Genomic DNA, 12,693 nt, shown 5'->3' with positions numbered 1-12,693 from the left:
TGGATACATGCAGATATGACTTGATTAATTTACATACACTACTGTTCAAAAGTTTGGGGTCACCCAGACAATTTCATGTTTTCCATGAAAACTCACACTTTTATTCATGTGCTAACATAACTGCACAAGGGTTTTCTAATCATCAGTTAGCCTTTCAACACCATTAGCTAACACAATGTAGCATTAGAACACAGGAGTGATGGTTGCTGGAAATGTTCCTCTGTACCTCTATGTAGATATTCCATTAAAAATCAGCCGTTTCCAGCTAGAATAGTCATTTACTACATTAACAATGTCTAGACTGGATTTATGATTCATTCAATGCTAACTTCACTTTTTTAAAAATGCTTTTCTTTCAAAAATAAGGATATTTCTAAGTGACCCAAACTTTTGAACGGTAGTGTATGTAGAGGTTTGGCATGGAGGTTAATGTATACAAAGTTCTGTTATTGCAGTCAAAAACATTATAACCACTGTTACTCTTGATGTTACTACTACGCATGAAGTGCTGTGAGAAAACAGTGTTATGTGTTACTGACTGATTTAGAAGAGCTGTAGAGAGAAAACACAGTTTTACATTTAGTTGTTGGGTTATATGGGTGTAGTATGTACACTTTAATATCCCGACATCGTTGCCTGAGACTTAATTTCTTGAGATAACCTAACAGAGTGGCTGTAAAGTGTAAAATGTTTGCTTTTTAACTGTAAAAAAAATATCCCTTTGACATATCTGCAGCACCTCGTTGAATCTCCAGTGAATCCTCCAACGCCGTTAATGACTAACTCGCCGTCGATGTGTTCCCAGATACTTTTGGACAGGGTTTATTTGTAGCGTAATTGCTACTTTGCCCTCCGTCATCATTGTTTGTCTCGTTTGTCCTTCAGCTGAGCAACAGCGAGAGCACCCAGCAGCAGATGAGCTTCCTGAACAAGCAGCTGCTGCTCCTCGGGGAGGCACATAAGCTGTCCATGCAGGAATTACAGCATGCGGGCGCCGACAACACAAAGGTACTGTGGACGGCTGTGTGTGTTTGTGTGTGTGTTTGTTTAGGGAGCTGCAGAGATGACGTACTGAGGTGAAAAAGGGGACACTAATTGGGTTTGTTGGGTGTCAAGTCAAACTATATCACGGAAGCGTTTTTTTTTTTTTTTTTTTTTTCCCCCCAAGCTTTGCCGCAGCTTCTAGCTAAATATAGCAGGAGAAGTTGTGTGATGTGAAAGTAAATCCAAAGAGCTTCTTGTTGAATTCTGTGTTTTGACCTCAACAAAATGTGGCAGGTTCAGGTTTGGTGAAAGTGGGAGCCAAGTGTTGGAAACGTCATGTTCATTTTAACTGACTCATGAGAAGATTTCAGTGTTCATACTTGTTTTTTTTTTTTACACAGGATTCTGTGATATTTTAATGTTTCTCTGCAGAATTCTACTCTGATTCCCCCAATATGTCAGTGAGTCGCAATGTCAACTATTTTACAAATGTTTACATCCTTAGTACGATGATAAAAGTCCTTGGTTCATTCATCTCCTCTATTAGTAGACAGATCAGTGGATTTTGCCAGTTCTTAATGCTGCTCACATTTTACTCTAGCATTATTGTAGCCTATTTATTTTATTTTTGTAATGTATCCTACTTATATCTTACTGCTTTTCTGCTTTTTAGGCACTGCATTTCTTATGTTGTGTCATTTTTTTTCCCAATATCTGGCACAAGAATAGCTTTCAAAATGATTAAAGTTTAATCTTATTTACATTTGAATCCATTTTATGGCCAAGTAGGTTTTAACATACAAGAACTCAGATCGGATTTGGTGCATTTTGTACAGACAATAAAGACTAATAACGTTGTAGAAGCTTAAAACATCAACTTTTGCCCACACCGAAGACAGTAGCAGTGAAAATGTAAGATCGGATTTGTTGTAAAATCAAATTATCTGGTACCTTATAGTAAATATTGTGGTCCTTCGAAACACCCTCTCCTCTTCTAAATCTTTAGCAACAATTCCAAAAGCATTGTCCCATTTTTTAGCAGGTTTTTTCCGTGTTTAGTTTAAAACATCACCTGTGGACTGCTCTGTGTCCTTATCCGAAACTAGTTGTGTTGTGTTTGAGTGTTGTTGGGAACTATCTGAATTCAAAGGTCTTAAAGATGCGGAAAAAGCTGCTGTATATGTACTAACTCAAATTGCATATGCGAAGTTTAGTTTGCAGATTATTTAGCTTGTAAATGGAATAGCTTGCATTTAATCATCGCAAATTCTCCGTGAATAATTCTATCAGGAAAAAGTTCAGTGTCAAAGTGGAAGTTAAAGCACTTGAAGCTATAATTTGTTTCAGCTGCTGAACTCTGATACCAAAGACTAGTGAACTTAGCAAACAGTAGCACTTAGCAAACTGTCCTTGCTGTAGAGGGTGATGTCTTCATGTGTTGTTTTGATTTTTTTTTCTGTTTTCTGTAGATGTTTTTATTCATATTTAAATGTTCCTCGTGTTTTTCTTTACCTACATGTGAAACAACAGAATGTAGCTCTCTGACTGAAACAGATTTCAACTTTGGAACGATAAAATTTTCCCTGTTATTGTTGTTTAGCAGTGGACACTTTAAAGTTTTGGATGCACAGTTCCTCCCTGTGATATTAAAAACATAACAAAGCCAAACCACTGGAATAGCAACCACTGTTCAATGTATACTTACCTCTGTACAGTCGATATCAGCATAAATCAAGTAGCATTTACTCTAAAATCATGTCCTCTATTAATCTGAGTCCGTCTTGTTCACACTTTCATACTTTTCCTGCTCTTTCTTCTCCCGTGCATCACCGACCAGGAGGCCCAGATGCTGCAGCTGTCTTATGGGAAGGAGGTGGAGACGCTCAGGCAGAGTTTGCTGATTCAGGGTCAGAAGCTGGAGGCGGCGCAGCAGAGAGGCGCTGAGCTGGAGACGCACCTCTCCAAGAAGGAGCACCTCATCGCCGAGCAAAAGAAGTTCCTGGAAGACGTGAAGTGTCAAGCGAAGTGAGTGTGTGGATTAGTCTGAACTCAGCGTAACCTTAGAATAATGAACACATATGTGCTTTGATACCAGTGTGAGACAGATATTTTAGCATCTCTACATCAGTGGAACAGAATCTGAATCAGCAGGACATAAACTAGTTGTCTCACTAGATCAGACACTGCTTAGTTTAGTCTGTACTGATAGAGGCAGGTACAAAGCTCCAGTCACCTGTACGTGCAATTAAAGTGTCTTTAAAAGCTTCCGTCACAACTCATGTATCTGCTCTCATATTCTCTTTCTCCTTGTCCTCGTCTCATCTCTGTCTGCAGGGCGGAGCTGCAGGCCTCCGACAGCAGGTATCAGGCTCAGAGGAGAATCACTCAGCTGCTGCAGACTGAACTCCTGCAGCTCTACAGCCGAGTGGAGATGGAGGCTCCGGCCAGCAGCACCACCGGCTCTCCACCAGGGGGCAGAGCTGACCCACACACTCCTGCTGACTCCAGGTCAGGATGCTTTTGTGTTGTTTTCTTGACGCTCCAAAAATACTTACCTGAGGACGTACTCTTCACTTAATATGCAGTCGGTCTGGTGTATTTGCTTGCTAGGAGTCCACAAGGAATTGCAGATTTTGTATTTACCTTATTAGCACTTTGTAATTTTCAAACCAAACCAGCGGTGGTTGGTTTGGATGAAACTTTCTGTCTGTCTGCCACTTTGGTCCAAAGTTAAATATCTCGACATTTATTCAGTGGATTCCCGTGAAGTTTAAGATACATATTCATGCCCCCCTGAAGATAAATTGTAATAAATTCAGTGAATCGCTGACTGCAGGTCAATAATTTTATTTCTCACTTTGTTTATGTAGTTTGGTTTCTGACCAAATATCTGCAAAACAAATGGCATCCCCATCAGTCTCAGCTGTACTCGGTGTTTATGGCTAATTGGCAAAGGTTAGCATGCTAACATGCTAAAGTAAGATGGTGAACATGATAAATCCTGAACATTACCTTGGTAATATTGTAACTGTGAGCATTTTAGCGTGCTGTTTTTTCATTTAGATCAAATTACTGCTATCCTCAGACCAGCATTACAGCATGACAGTGTTGTTTAGTGAAATTTGCTGCGTCCTGTTTCTTTTTTTATGGACCTGAGTATAGTAGAGTTTATTTGACCATCTATTCAGGCTAAGCAGTGTCAATTATCTTCTTAGTCTGACTGACTGGATGTAGACGTTGGGTTTAAATCGTTTTTAAACGTGCTGTGTAAATAAATGTGATTTTATTTTTTACTTGATAAGAATGCATATTGACTTGGATGTTTAAGGTACATTTTAGTCTGTAATGTCAACTGAAATGAGCATAAAACTGTGACTTACTTTTCAATGGTGCTTATTGTAGTTTCCATTGGTTATATTGATTATTAACATATTAGATGCACTGTGAAATGAACACTTTTATGTTATTATAGTAAATATGGTGTCTTCTACAGTGTCATGGTGCCAGATGGACCAAGTAAAGTTCACACCAACGAGGAGACAGACAGCAGACCACCGCACGATTCCCCTCGTGGCAACGGCAGCACTTTATTGCCAGGGCAACCGAAGGCGAGCAACTCTTCCAAGTCAACGGCCAACTCCATCAACGGCAGCCAGGACCTGGCCCCGCCCCTGCTGGTGGAGCCGCCGTCCCTGTCCTGTCCCCACGCCAACCCCCTCACGCCCCTGCCCGCCTCCGACGCGCCGCTCACCGTGGGCTCCTACCCCAGCGCCAAGAGCTTCCTGGGCATGAGGGCGCGCGAGCTGTTCCGCAACAAGAGCGAGAGCCAGTGCGACGAGGAGCAACAGCAACAACACCCGCCGCCACCCCGCCTGGCCGGCCTCGCCCATGGCCTCAAGACTGAGCTTTGCGTGGAGCCGCCGCCACCCTGTCCAGGTTATATGGCCCCCGTCGGCTCTGCGCCTCCCCCAGCCACAGCCCCCGCTGCTCCACTCACTGTGCCCACCAAGGAGCCCTCGTCTGAGCCCAAGCAGCGGGTCTCCAGCCAGGAAAGCCCCCGCAGGAAGGCAGCGGCCGGGCCGGGCGGAGGCAGGAGTCAGGTGGGGTCCGGTCGCCCCCGGCAGCAGCAGCTAAAGATCATGGACTACAACGAAACACATCATGAGCACAGTTAGGGACACAGAACTGAGCTGGGATGAGGAGAGACTGAAGTTTATCGATGGAGAAGAGCTACAAATCAGCTAAAGAGTAACATGTCAGCGACTTTGGAATTCAGTGTTATTTGTTCCATTCCCCTGAGTGAGGGTCCTCTTGAGTGGACAACAGGATTCCCCCAAATGTTTTTCTACTTTTTCTTCCTTTTCTTTCCATACTAAATCATTACCATGAAGGATCTTGACCATGCATTACGAGTGCTCGACTTACGAGTTTGGATGTAAGACAAAGATCTTGAAAGGAGCACCGACAAAAACCTGCACCATGAGTTTAAAGGGTCAGTTGACCTAAATTACAAAAATGAATTGAATTCTGTCTGTGGTGCTTGTTGTGTTGACATTATTTGGCAGCAACTTGCCCTTTCTGGACAAATTATTTGGGATAATTCACTTTCCACTGGGGCTACTTTACACTGTAGAAATGTATATTATATGAAGTAATAGGGAAACTTTCTGGAAAGACAATTTGCTGCATTTTAAAATGCTATGAGCACCACAAACAAAATTCTCTTTATTTCCATTGTGTTGGCTATCAAGGCAGAAATCATAGTTCTAGATACTGTGACAACCGTAATTATCCGCTTTAATCAATACTACTAGTCAAACGTGGGATTATCTGTAATTTGGGTGAACTGACAGCCCATCCAATCTCTTTTTAAAAGTCACCACTATTAATGAAAAATGAGACACCGCTTTATTGTTTTTGGATGTCAGAGTTCATGATGAGTTCAGAGGTTTGTTCTGGGGAGACCTTGAAGTGTTATTGCTGGACTGCACTGGAACATTTCCATTTAAACCTTCGCTTTGTCAAAAAAAGACAGAACTTGTTTGCGAAAATGGGTTTAATTCTTGCATTTGGGGAAAGATGCAAAGAGCGAGGTGTTTGAAATTTAGACACTGGCAACATTTTAAGCATTTTTATAAACGTCACATTCCCTGCATTTATTTTTTTTTAATATTTGTTCAACCACAAACTGTGCTCACAGGTACATATTTTCCTAAATTTGAATCAGACCTGGCAAATGACACAAGCCCAAGCTATAAAAATCGTCACTTTCTGTTCAAGACAACCAGCTGATTATTTTGAAAAGTGCCATGCAAACATTTGGCTGAATTCACTCATCTGTAGACACAAGTGTTGTTTCTCAACTTGCGTGTACATTCAGCTGTTATGTACAGCGCAGGGAAACCAAACATGTCTCGTCCGATGGGTTTTCCTTTCTGCAGGTCTGATAAACATGGAGTTACCTCTTTTTTTCCCTTCGAAGCGTTAGAGGTAAACTCCGGTTGTGAGAGTCGTCTAAATCCTGTTGTCCACCGGGAACTCCTGCTGTCATTTCCTTCTGCCTCGCTATCTAAAGCATGTTCAACAACCCACTTTAAATGCCAACCGTAGTAACTACAGCAAACCAAGACAGAAGGTACAATCAGCACAAACTGAAGAAACCAGGACTCTGACCGGAGCTGGAGAATCTGGGACAAAATGGCAAAAACAGAAGTTCTTAAAGCAGTGGCTTGTGTTTAACTGTGAACAATAAAGATCGTCTTCAATGTTTTGCACTACAATTCTGAGTTCTACATTGTTTTTGCTGGTAAATTTTTTGGTTACCCATATTTGGTTTTTGGACTGGTTTTGTTTCTTTGAGTTCTGACTGAAATTTCATGTTCAAATTTACTTAAAAACTGGTCAACTGTTGATTTCATAATGGAAATTCTCTCTATTTTAGCCATGTAGGGCTACAAGAGAAAGGAATGTTCAAAACTATGTTAATAAGCACTTTAAAAACCAACTTGTGGAAGGCTGGTAATTGAACCACCAACTAAAATGTGTCTGAAGCAGTAGCAAATGTTGAAAAGTGGCATTTGCTGTGTTTTGTTGAGGCAAAAGTTCTTACTTAATGCATTTTCATGGAGCAGTTTGGCATGTTTGTTTTAAATAACAAATGGTCCACAAATCAAAGTCCGTATAGGCAAGTCTTGCCTCGAACTACCTTGGTAAACTCTCCTGGGTAATTATTTAGGGCAAACGAGACCACAAAATCTCTACAAAAATGGAGAAAGAACCACAACTGCAGTTTGATTGGACCAAAACACTCCATGTCTACAATCACTGTCAAATGATGACCCTTTTTTTTAAATTTAGAAAATTTGCCCCATTTTTTCCCAACCAGTTATACTTAAGTGTGAACAGTCTCACAATAATACACACATTAGTGCCACGTACAATTGGCTTGATATTTCCAGTTTGGCTGTTTTTGGGCATCCTAGTTGACACAAAACCAACGTTATTTCAACTGTTACTAGAAGTAGTAGTACTATTAGTAACAGAAGAAAGAGAAACTGACACTAAGAGGAAAATAAAACAAATATACTGTGCAACATTAATGCAAACCTACTGCAAATATACATTTTGAAGATTTGTTTATGCAATTTTGCTGTTGTAAATAGGAGTTGTGTAATATTTTGAAAATTAGAAGCATTATACTGTATACAAAATATACTGTGCAACATCAATGCAAACCTACTGCAAATACACATTTTGAAGATTTGTTTATGCAATTTTGCTGTTGTAAATAGGAGTTGTGTAATATTTTGAAAATTAGAAGCATTGACAGACACTGAGACACCAAACAAGAAGTGAGATCGAAAAACCATTAGCCATTAGCTTCACTTAGCTAAAACAGCTAGCCTTACTTTATCTGAAGGTAAGCCACGTAACAGCCCCTAAAACTCCTGTAAACATTCTAATTAACATTTTATGTGTAACATAATTTTGTAGTCATTGCAAGTGCGTAAAAACAGCACTTTGTGATCTTGTAGGGGTGAAATATTAGGCAGACTATTTGTTAGCCTAAAGATGGCTCCCGTTAGCCAGTAGCTAAAACGGCTGGAGAGCCAACTAGCCCTGCTTTGGCCAAAGGCAAGTCGAAGTGCCAGCACCTAATATTTTATGTGTAATTTATGCTTCTATACTCATTACACGTGCATAAAAACAGCACTTTGTGGTTTTGTAAGGGGTGATATTTTAGACTATTTGTTAGCAAATGACGACTGACTCATTCAGAACGGTTAGCCGTTAGCTTAGCTCAAGCGGCTGGAGTCAGGACTCGCTCTACTTTGCCCAAAGGTAAGTCCATCTAAGAGCGACTAAAGCGTCATTAACGGTTTATGTGTAATATATAGTTTTTGCAGCCGTAACAACTGTGTAAAAATGACACTTTGTGGTTTTACAAGGGGTAATAAGACAAACTATTTGTTAGCCAAAAAATGGCTACATGATTCAGAACTGTTAGCCGTTAGCTTAGTTTAGCCAAAACGGCCGGAGAACCAGCTAGCCCTATTTTGCCCAAAGGTAAATCTAACTACCAGTACCCAAAGCTGCTCTAAAGCTTGTACTTAACATGTTATATATAATATATGCCTTTCAGTCATTACAAGTGTGAAAAATGACACTTTGTGGTTTTATGTTACAGTATTTGTTGGTCATAAGATGGCTACCTACTTCAGAACCGTTAGCCGTTAGCTTAACCTAGCTGAAATGGCTGGAGAAACAGCTAAACCTGTTTTGCCCAAAAGTAAGTCCATTTACGGCCGATAATGTTCTTCTGAAGCTTTTAATTAATATCTTACGTGTAATATACACTTTTTGTAGTTATTACAAATGTGCAAAAATTACACTTTGTGGTTTTATAATAGGTCTGTATGGTCGTGCAAGTGTTTGTTCGCTAAACGATGGCTCCATGCGCTAAGCTAACTGTCCTCTGGCTGTAGCGTCATATTTAATGCACAGCTATTAGCATGTATGCTAAAAAAGCACATTTGCCAAAAACTGCAAGTTCAGGGGTGAGAATTTTCCGCGGATCCGCGGAATTCCGAGTTTTTTTCCGCCGAAAGTATAGTTTTTATGAATCGTGTAAATCCGTTGAGAAAATTGTAGGGGGGTAGGGATAGGCAAGCGGTCGGCCGGCCGACGCGTCGCGAGCCGAGGCTTGTGATGGCCATCCCGCCGCCGACATCTTTCAGCAACGCGCATTGCAAAATCAGATACAGCTGTGAGAACGGAAATCGGCATTGCTATCTGTAAACATCAGTCGCTATTTATGTTAATGACAACATCCGCCTATTTTCGGCGGGGTGGGGGGCGCCGCCGCCGCCTTCGGCAGACATTTTCAGAGTTTTTTTCCATTTGTCATTCTCATCCCTGCAAGTTAGTTTTAAGTAATGAAGTGAGTTTAAATCTTCATGGTAAATGCACTAGTATTCCAATTTAGGTAAACAAAAGTAAATAGCAAAAGAGCAAACTCCTGTAGTCCTGATACATTTTCAGACAGCAAACTAGGGCTTAAATACACACTCACATCTTTATAATTTAACCCTCCTGTTGTCCTCATTTATGAGCACCAAAAAATAGTGTTTCCTTGTCTGAAAAAATCCAAAAATTCAGCAAAAAATTCCCCAAATTTCTGAAAATTTGCAAAACCTTCAGGAAGAAAATTCCAACAATTCCTTAAAAGTTTCCCTTAGAAGCTTCGTTTTTAAAAAATCCCCCAAATTTGGCAAGAAAATTATTGTAAATATTTTCAAGAAATGAGTAAAAATATTCCTAAAAAGATCTAAAATGATTCCATATATATCAGTAAAACTTCTAATATTTTCTTTAAGAACATTCACAAAAAAATCAAGAAACATTTTTAACATTTCTTTTTTTCCACCCAAAAAGTTCAAAGATTTCCCAAAAATGTTGAAAAGAGGGTTAATTTACATGCATGAAGACATTTAATTAAGGTTTAACAAGCTGCCAGTGTTCTGCATTTCATCAGGGTTTTTCAAATTTCTGTACTGATTTGGAAAAATATTGCATTTACTAGCTTGATGACAGTTTATAATTGTAATTGTGAATTTGAACACCTTCTATATCGGGTTGTAATGAATTGAAATGTTCTCTTTTCCAGGCTGTAGCTCTGTTGCATTGACACTTCTTGAATATCCCATCTTCTCTGCCTGTTTTTTTTATTTACTCCAAAAGGTGAGTACATCTCTGTGATCAATTTTTCAGAGCTGCTGGATGTCCCTCTATGTTGTTTGTATTTACTTGTATCCTTCTGTTTGTTGTCCCGTTTCCACCAGAGGACACTGTTGATCCAAAAACTAACGCCAGGATCTGCAGCCATGTTGGGATCAACAGGTAAAATGCAGCCTGGTAAACAGGAGTGTTGCACAGTTGATGATTGAAGATGATTCAGATCCTCAGGCTGTTCACAGAGCTGTTAAGGTTAATATACGACTTCAGTATTGAAGATATCGACAAGGAGTGCTGTTGATGCACCTTTTTCGCACTATATATATATATATTTCTTTCATAGCTCAGTTTAATTAATGTTGCATTGCGAGGAAACAATCATATCACAACTGTTGAAAAACCATCTACAAAGGCTGCAGAAAACAACAATCATTTAAACCCACTGATTTGTACAATTAAATGTCGTTTTTTTAATACAAATATGAACATTGCAGAAACAACAGTTTTGCATCAACAGTATTTTGTTTTTTTGTGTTTGTATTTTCGTGTGTGTGGGTTTTGTATGTACATAGGTTGCTGTTTGTGTTTTATCAGCTCCCAATTCCCTCGGCCTCGCTGCTATTTCTCATCCTGCTTCCGGGACCGAATCATTTTTTGTGAGTACAACCGACCAAGTATGATTACTTTATCAAACGCGTGCATATGTATTTCACGAGAGTGTCCAAAAAAAAAAAAAAAGAAAGAAAAAAAAAGTGGTATGATTAATTTACCAGCATTCCACAGGGTCAAGGAAATTGATGCAGGATAATTGGGCACATAGGGAATCCTTGGCAATTTGTGCTTTCAGACTCTACTTGAGAAATTAGATGTCAGTGCAAATGTGAAATTGCTCCTCAATGTTCTCAAAGATTCCATGAAAATTTAAATATAAATCTTAAGTATTTCCAGCAAAGGGATCCTTCCCTTTTTTTGTGCCAACTTGAAATGAAGCTCTGTGAAAATGATCTGAATGAAGCGAAAGTGTATGGGGGGGAAAGACATCCGAGCTTGTGTAAAGTTCGTGGCTGCGCTCCGAGGAGGATGTCGGGGCCGTTGCTCTCAGTAAAATCCTCATGCAAGAATTCATTAGATCCTTTTTTGACAGGAAGTAAAGTTTGAATTCATCTGAAGACATGTAATTATAATATTCAAGATATGTACACCTATAATGTACAATATAACTAGGATGGTGCGATATAGCCTAGTTTTTTTTTTCTTTCCTGCAGCTGTCAGTGTCGAAGTTATGACATGTGTGTTCATATGAATGAGAATAAATTACACAGGAGTGAATAATTGATGTAAAGGAGGATATGTTTGTCAAGTTCAGGAGGCCGTTGATTGATAAAGTTACCTTGCGAGTTTTAGTTGGAAAGAAATCAGAATATGGCTGCTCTGAAAAACACCCACATTCGTCATAAAGCGCTATATTTCATGCAGTGGTCATCAAGTACATTTCAGCAATTTAGCTTCAATTACGAGGATTACAGAGAATTAATTAATCATCAGCATCACGGAGTCTGATCAAAACTTGTGGGAAATTTCACATTCATGCAAGATCAAGATAAACTGATTGCTTAAAAGTCTTTCCTCCAAACTCCTAGTTATATTTAAATGTTAGTGTTTATTCCTCACGGACACACAGTGCAAAAGAAAATGCTAAACAAGAATATTTTTGGTAGGCATACTACATACTGACACTCTGAAAAACGGCTTCATTTGTCCTCATTAAAAGCTTAAAAGTCCATGAATAAATAATCATTAAAGAGGATACTTTTCCCCCCATTTTTTTTTTTTTTTTTAAATCTTCGGCCTTATGCAAAATACACTCACTGACTAAATAAATATGCTCCATAAAGGCTCTTTAGAAACGTGCCCTCCCCCCTCTACTTCCACATTTAGATGGCTGACATGCACCTAAAGATCAGATCCTACATTGGCTGTTGGTTTTGGAGGGAAAAATTGGACCTCCGAGAGTCAACTTAATGCAATTAAGTGAGGATGATGAGCCTTTCTCTCTCAGTGTGCCGCTTGAATCAGTAAGCAAGGCAGAATCAAAACTTAAAGGCGAGAAGAAAAGAAAAGAGCCAGAGATGAGCGTGCACAGACCGGTCCCAGCGGTTTAATTATTTTAATTATCTCTCCTCTTTCAGCGTTCCTAAAAAAGAGGCCATTAAAGGATGCCCGTTTGGGTTAATCTGATTAAAAAAACAAGATGGAGGGAGAGATGAAAGGCTGCAGATGTCAGTGCTAATCAGGGGAGTTAAAACTGCTATTTGTGAACTGGGACGGTTGTTAAAGTGGGTAGAAAGTGCGTGCAGTGTGAGTGTTTTTTTAAATACGTTTTTCCTCACTTCAAAACACCTCCTTCCTGCAGCCTCTGTTGATAAACTCCCTCTCATGCATCTCCTCAAACTAACGCCATGTTTGATTCTCCGC

General features: G+C 39.7%; 1 protein-coding gene across 2 annotated transcripts in view; it reads left to right on the top strand.

The window, feature by feature from the left end:
* Positions 1-6,764, top strand: part of tsc1b (TSC complex subunit 1b) — a 41,276-nt gene extending 34,512 nt beyond the window's left edge. For both annotated transcript variants that reach the window (XM_055019456.1, XM_023269387.3), the window contains exons 19-22: positions 886-1,008; positions 2,822-3,009; positions 3,319-3,492; positions 4,478-6,764. In XM_055019456.1, coding sequence (XP_054875431.1) covers positions 886-1,008; positions 2,822-3,009; positions 3,319-3,492; positions 4,478-5,159 — 1,167 coding nt within the window. In that variant the 3' untranslated portion in view covers positions 5,160-6,764. The remainder of the gene's footprint in view (positions 1-885; positions 1,009-2,821; positions 3,010-3,318; positions 3,493-4,477) is intronic.
* The last annotated feature ends 5,929 nt before the right edge of the window (positions 6,765-12,693 follow it).

The sequence above is a fragment of the Amphiprion ocellaris genome, chromosome 17, assembly GCF_022539595.1.
Source record: "Amphiprion ocellaris isolate individual 3 ecotype Okinawa chromosome 17, ASM2253959v1, whole genome shotgun sequence".
Taxonomy (NCBI): domain Eukaryota; kingdom Metazoa; phylum Chordata; class Actinopteri; family Pomacentridae; genus Amphiprion; species Amphiprion ocellaris.
Note: the sequence above shows the minus strand (reverse complement) of the source record. Positions and strands in the feature narration are given on the sequence as shown.